Source organism: Charadrius vociferus, unplaced genomic scaffold (assembly GCF_000708025.1).
Source record: "Charadrius vociferus isolate BGI_N301 unplaced genomic scaffold, ASM70802v2 scaffold676, whole genome shotgun sequence".
Taxonomy (NCBI): Eukaryota; Metazoa; Chordata; class Aves; order Charadriiformes; family Charadriidae; genus Charadrius; species Charadrius vociferus.
Genome location: NW_009648661.1, coordinates 99,032 through 106,317, shown reverse-complemented (window position 1 = coordinate 106,317; position 7,286 = coordinate 99,032). Strand labels below are relative to the sequence as shown.

At 45.8% G+C, this 7,286-nt stretch overlaps 1 protein-coding gene across 1 annotated transcript in view; it reads left to right on the top strand.

The window, feature by feature from the left end:
• The window catches only part of SEPT11 (septin 11), a 23,754-nt gene extending 17,398 nt beyond the window's left edge, over positions 1–6,356 (top strand). Inside the window, exons 8-9 of the mRNA XM_009886475.1 lie at positions 4,411–4,543; positions 5,669–6,356. Coding sequence (XP_009884777.1) covers positions 4,411–4,543; positions 5,669–5,860 — 325 coding nt within the window. The 3' untranslated portion in view covers positions 5,861–6,356. The remainder of the gene's footprint in view (positions 1–4,410; positions 4,544–5,668) is intronic.
• The last annotated feature ends 930 nt before the right edge of the window (positions 6,357–7,286 follow it).

Genomic DNA, 7,286 nt, shown 5'->3' with positions numbered 1-7,286 from the left:
CTGATTTTGCTGTCCATGCTTGAAACTGTCTGTTGCTGTATGTTGCTGAGAGGCTGCAGTAACGCAGAGCTTGCCGCGAGCATCACTACTGTTTCCTGGTTTCTTTGTGTCCTCACGGTCACGGAAGCAGGCGTGTTTTTATAGGACACAGTGACAGAGTTGGTGATAGTATGCAATCAGGACCTGTAGGCATGTCTGATTGGGAACAGTTAACATCAGCTACCTTGACATTGTTGACTTGGCATTTTCTCAAGCTGGGAGAATCTCATTTTGGGGTTGGGAAGTTGATTTTTTTTCTTTGGGTCTTCTCCACTCTTGCTCTTGCTTCCCTAAAACTTGTGAACTGTCCAGTCTTAAGCGAAGCTTATGCTTATCTTCCTGCTGGCGGTACTGTGAGCTTCATGGAGGCTTGAGTGAAACTGTTGAATAGGGAGTTTATTGATCACTTCAGCAATTTCTCCTCACACTTTTTGCCCTTGGAAGGGGACAGGTTTTGAGATGGTTGGGTGATATATTATTGCCCTCTTTCTTCCCCTGCAGGCTCACCTGTGTTTTGCAGCTAGCTTGTTCTGCAAGTCAGGGCCACATGAAACTGCTGGGCTTGAAAAGTGCAGCCCTGTCCATGCTGACATGAAGTTGACCCACGTGTTGAGTTAGAACTGGTTACCAAAGGGGAGATCCTGGGAAAAATGTTCTCGTTGACCCTCTTAGAGCTTTTCACAGCTGCTCCAAGGTGCGTTGTGAAGAGGGTGCTGTTGTCTGATGCTTGAGGTTTGGCTTATTACTAAACACAGATTTTATGCTGTCAGACAGCTTTATTGGTCTGAAGCCCAAGTCATTAGCCAGGGACAACAGCTGTGTGGGAATTTGGGAGGGAGTATTTGTTTTCTTCTTTCACTTCCTGTTTCCCATTCCTCCACAACTTTTCCCCAATAATTGCACCCTCTGCCTTAGCAACATCCCACGCTCCTCTCTGCCCCAGGGGAAGGCAGTCAGAATCAAATGTGCATCGATGTGGGTTTACCCCTCTAACGTGTGTGTGTGTGAGGATTTGTTGTGCCAATCCCTGAGACGGCAGCTACGCAGCTGGCTTGCGCAGATCACTGCAGGCGTGGTTCATCTGTGATCCTCAACAGGGGAAAGCCAGAGAGGCTCCAGAGCGGGGATCTTGTGTTCATGTTGCTGGAAAACAGCACTCCATGGTGAGCAGAGCAAGGTCTGTGCTACGACACAGAGTTTGCATCAGTTCAGAGTTCTATTTGTGACTTGCTGAGTTCATGCAGCTGCATTTCTTTTGCAGCACAGAAACTCTGCTGGAATCAGTCAAGCCCAGTTCTGTTACTTAGCCCAAGTGTGAAGCTTTATTGGATTTCCTTTCTGGAGAGCAATGGCTTAAGATGGGCTCAGCCCTTCCCTTTGAGGAATCCCAGGAATTTCCATTGCTTCCTGTACACGAGGCCTCTTTTGACCAAGCTATAAGTAGAAAGGAAATGAAAATGTACAGAATTTCTCCATCTGGTACGTGCTAGTTCAGAGCAGTTTGCTCTGGGTGCCTCCTCCCTCCAATAAACAAACAAAACCTATGATCCCAAGCTGTTTGGCTGAGGATGATGTATATCTGAAATGAGGAAAACAGTAGGTTTGGTTCTTTCTGCTCTTCCTTCTGAAACCAGGGATCAAAAGCATGCCTTTGCCCCGGGTCTGGGCCCTGGGAGCCACAGGGGCCCCCGCTCTCCAAGCAGTTTGCATCAGTCAGGAACAGGGAACTTCTGTAACTCTCGGGGTGAGCAGGGCAAAAGACCCCAGCAATCTGTTGGTGCTGCGTAGGCGCTTGTGCGAGGTGTGAAAAAGGGAGGCTGGCGATGATGGTGAGACCATCTTGCTGGCAGAACCCTCACCGCAAGTCTAAGCTGCAGGAGATGAGGAGGGAGCACCAGTGCCCCCGTAGGCATCTGCTCTGTGAAATGGGGCCCTCTGCACAGAGACCCTTCTGCTGTCATGCGTCTGTTGTGGACTGGTTTTTCTGCTGCTCTGGGTAATTTTCTCAAAACAATTTTTATAAATAATACTCTTTGCAAGGGTATCATTCAGTGTGAGTGGGGGTGTGTTGGGGAATCAAGTTACTCTTGTAATCTAGGTTCATATGTTTGTATACTTAAAAAGCAAATTCCCTTGTCATCTTTGTCTGTGAGAAGCTGCAGGGATCCCAGTTGGTTTGGACTGTTACTCCTTAGGGCTGTAAGTGGTTTTTTTCATAGGCAGCCTGGAGTTGTCGGGCCAGTTTTTCTGAGACCTTTGCTTCTCTGGAAGTCGGAGTCACTTCAGTAGAGAATTATGCTTCCTAGCTTTAGGTTAGTGGTAACTTTTTTTTTTTTTAAGCTTGAAGGTGGGATTAATATTACCTGGGACAAAGCAAATTCCCTTGTCATCTTTGTCTGTGAGAAGCTGCAGGGATCCCAGTTGGTTTGGACTGTTACTCCTTAGGGCTGTAAGTGGTTTTTTTCATAGGCAGCCTGGAGTTGTCGGGCCAGTTTTTCTGAGACCTTTGCTTCTCTGGAAGTCGGAGTCACTTCAGTAGAGAATTATGCTTCCTAGCTTTAGGTTAGTGGTAACTTTTTTTTTAAGCTTGAAGGTGGGATTAATATTGAACCTGGGACAACTTAACAGCAAGCCCCTGCCACCCTCTCTCCCGCCAGTCTTTTCCTGCTTACTGGTCACCTGGCATTGTGTTTTCGGAAATGAGCTTTGCAAGAAATTGTTTGCAATACAGGATACGATTAATGGTCTGCATAGTTTTCCGTTTCAGTCTGCAAGGCTCTGCTGCTCCCTAGTATAGTGTGTCACTAATTGCAGATTGAATTTTTGCTCACTGAGCAGCGAAGGCTAATCTGCCCTCGGGGTTTTACTAGACTCTAACCAGACCTTTCAGAAGGGTCTATGAACTTAAGTTTCAGTGTCTACGGGCAGAGGACTAAATCCCAGACTGAATTTCAGGGAGGTTTTGATTCGAGTCTCCTGATCTATATCTGCTCTGAGTGGTCTGATTCTTGATTTAGTTCAGAATCCAAAGATGCCTCTCACTCTGTTCTCCCATGAAAAGATTTTTGTCATTTTTAGAATCAGCGTTTTTGCTTCAGTGTGTGGGAAGCTGGTGCGGTCAGCTGGAATCGTGTGATTCCTGCAGGGTGGCCAGTGCTGTACAAGAGCAGCTCTGGGCATCCTGTCTGTGGAGTATTTTAGGAGGCAACTGAACTACCCATCAATTAAGAGTCGTAAACCCAAGACTTGAATTTACCTGTCAAATCTTCTTCCCCAGCTCAACACTTCCCCCCCTGCTGCCCCCCACCCCCCAAAAAACCCAAAAGACCAACCAAAAAATGAAAACAATAAAACCAAGCAATGAAAACGCCACCAAAAACCACACCATGTGCCAGGAAAGGCAAAAGTTTGGTTTTAATAGGATTAAGGTGCTCCACCAGCCCAGTGGTTAATGTGGTTCTGCACGGATGCAAAGTATGTGTGTGATATCAGCGGAGTTTTCATTTAAAAAAATGCATTTTCAAAAATGGGGGAAATAGTTATCATTCCCACACTATCATTATGGCTGAAATATCCAAATCCATTTAAGGAATAAAGTGAAGAGGAATTTGGCATCTGGAGTTCCTAAGAGGCTCTGAATCTCAGAGGTGCGTGGACAACATATCTTTGCTGCGGTATCTCAGTGCTGGGGAGATGAAGGAATGCCAGGAAGTAGAGGGGGAATAAAGGAACGAAGAAATCCAGTAATGTGGTTATTTGCAGGAAGAATGCTGCTGCTTGTTCACATGGGCTCCCTTGACAGCTAAAGGAGAAAGAGAGGTCTCTCAATGTGGCTTTATCTAAATAAAGCTCCTGATCTGAATCCGTTAGCAATGAGGAGTGAAAATTCGTTTTTACTCTGTGTCAGTGTCATGGTTGACGAATTACATAAAGCCAGTTTTTGCACTCCGATATGCTCATGTCTGTTACACAAATCTTGCACTTTGACTGAAGAGATTCAGGGCAAACAGTGGGAGAAGCTAGGAGGTGTGGCTCAAACAGATCAGAAACCATGTGAGTATTGGGCATTGCTGTACATACTTCCATAGTGGCTGTTTATTTTCAATGATAGTCCTCCTGCCTGCTCAGTGATTTGCAGGATCCTGAACGGTGTTCATTTTCACTTGGCAATTTGTCTCCCACTGCTGCCACCTAGCAAGCTAGGACTGGTTTCGGTGGAGGTGTTCATGCCTCTGTTGCTGTCAGAGACCTCTGACAATGCTTTGTGACGACACAGTGCAGCGAGATTACCAAAGGCTGGAAACTCACGACTGTGCTTGAAATACAGCTCTGAAACACAGCTCTGACTGTTTTTTCCTGTGTTTTTAACAGTCTCCAAGAGACTTATGAAGCAAAGAGGAACGAATTCCTGGGTGAGCTCCAGAAGAAGGAGGACGAAATGAGGCAGATGTTCGTCATGCGAGTGAAGGAGAAAGAAGCAGAGTTGAAGGAAGCAGAGAAAGATGTGAGTATAATGTAACTCAGGGGATGGTGTGTGAGGGTTTAGGCTGGGACTTTGCCTAAGAAGGCTCACCTGAGAAGGTGAGCATCCAGATTCCACCATCAAGCCTGCAAAGGTGCTCACTGTACATAAAGAGACTCAAGAAGCAGATATAAACTCGGTTCCCTGTCCTGCCAGGGACTTGTGGCATGACCCCATCACGCAAGCCCATTGCCGCTTTTCTGTGCCCGTAAAACGGAGTAGGAGTATTCCCTGGTTTTGGGCAGCTGGAGGAGGCTGTGTACTGTGGAGTGCGTGGGAGGTGCTGCAGTGAGATGCTAACGGCAGCTGTGGCTACGTACCCCACGGAAATGTCAGCCTTGTTGTGCCATGGGAGTCCTCTCCACTCTCTCCTCTTCAGTCCCACCCAGAGGAGAGAATGTTTGCTACTCAAAGCGATGTTGATTTGCAGTGGATCTTCAGCTATGGTACAGCCAGCGCTGCCCTTAAGCAGTCACACCTACGTGGAGACTTAAGTAAGCAGACAGGGACTTCCCAGAGGGCAGTCCCTGTAAGTAAGTAAGTAAGTAGAGGACTAGCAGACAGGGACTTCCCAGAGGGCAGTATGTCCCACTCAGCATAGTTGTTAGAGGGATGTGAGAGAGCTCTTTGAGAGCTGCCCTACCGTGATTTGTTCGGTGCTTATAGGTCAGCACTGATAACTGTGGGACAGAGAAAACTCGAATGTCCTTCTAGGGGAGGGAGCTGTTTCTTGGGCCTCATGGAGGAGCGTGTGCTTCTACAGGCATACGGAGAAGAGCGTTGCCCTGAATGGCTCTGTCTTCTTGCATTGCATGAGGGTCCACTTAGGTGAAAACCAATGCATAATAGAACACGGGGATTTGCAAATGTCCAGAGACCTGTCGCATTCCTACAGCAACCTAAATTCCTGTTATCAGTGTGTGCAGGTGTGTGTTAATTGCAGGGCTTTTCTCAGGAAGTAGGGCATGCTTGGAACAGGCCAATGACAACTCACTGTTAATGCATTGAGGCCTCAGTGCCAGCAGAACCGCTTCAGACATCATTACCAGTAATCGGGGTGAATGTGCTTCTCTTCTCGTCCGATACTCATTGTTTCTGTCCCGGCAGCTTCACGAAAAGTTTGACCATCTAAAGAGGACTCACCAAGAAGAGAAGAAAAAAGTGGAAGACAAAAAGAAGGAACTTGAAGAAGAGCTGAACAACTTTCAAAAGAAGAAAGCAGCAGCTCAGCTATTACAGTCACAGGCTCAGCAGGCAGGTTCCCAACAAACCAAGAAAGACAAGGACAAGAAAAAGTAAGCGGATGTCACCCACGTCCTTTGTAGGGATTATTACAATTCAGGAGGTTGTTTGTTTTTTTCTTTCTTGCTGCATGTCTGTATTTGCTTTCTCCCATTACCAGACTGGAAACTGGGCTTTTATCAGCCTGATCAAATAAAATATTTTTTTCTAAAGGGTGGGCCAGGGACATGATCTAATTTTTCTCTAGAAAAGTACTTTTAAATTTTATGTTGAAGTCTGACTGGTATGGGAGAGCAATTAGATTCTGGAGGCTTGACCTGTGATCTGTCCAGTGTAATCTGGAACAGCTCTGAGATGTTCTGGACTCAGATTTATCTGCCTGAGCCAAAATTATTAAGGGGGTATCTACCTGTTCTTTCATTCACCCAAGAGTAGTCTCCAGTTCCCATTCCTTAAGGTTATAGTTCTAAGTAGAAGTAGATTAGAAACCGAAACCACCATGTTATTTTTACATGGGCAGTGCTAGTGCCAAAAGTGAATACTTGGAAGCTTGCTTTAAAGACAACAAGTTTGGGGGTGGTGGTTTTATTATTTTTTTTAAAAAAAAAAAAAACCAACAAATTACTATGGTACCGTAATTGCAGGTAAAAGGTATTTGTGGTTGTCTCGAGTTGACATAATAAGCTAAAACCCCATATGTTTTAGTAAAGATAATGACACTGTTTTCTATTCTTCTATATTTGTATACTAGCAGTATAATCCTATTCCCTCCAGTAGTCTCAGATTCCAGCAACTTTGTAGGCACCAAGTGTATCTGCGGACAGGGTTTGTCCTGTGGTCAGTATTTGGAGGTGGGATTTTCAGATGTGCTCAGCTTGGACCTAACTCTGTTTCTGTTGAAAATGGAGTAACATTGCCTTTGACTTTAGTTCAGAGTTAAGTCACTGCAGAGCTCTGCTGAAAACCTTGAGCTCTAGATTGATCCAAATTGACGTAACCACCTCCTTGCAGCCTGTGCTTAGAGATGGCTGTGTTTAGCTTGCTATTAGTGCAAGAGACCCTTATTTATTAAATGATACTGGCTGCTTCACCGTCCTTTAAAAAGCAGAACATGAGGTCCACTTAGGTGTGATACGTACAGCGAAGCCAGACAGCCCTTGCAGAGGTGCCGTAGGCTGTGTATGGGTGGTTTGTGTAGCACAGCAAGACAGGTTACTGTAATAGAGGCTGCTTTGAGGCCTCCTGCTGTGATTTCCATCCACTTTTTCCATATACATTAAGGGAATACTAATGCGAGTCCTTTCTGGGTCATCTGTGATAACGGTGCTAGTCGATAACTGCAATCGGGAAAGCTGTAAAGATGGTGATGCAGCAAATCTCCCAGGAAAAGGCTTTAACCCACACACAAAATGACAGTTCCACGCTTCGCTTGATAGCTGGTAGCGAAGGGGGGTGTTCCTTAATAGACTCTGGCAGAGTAACC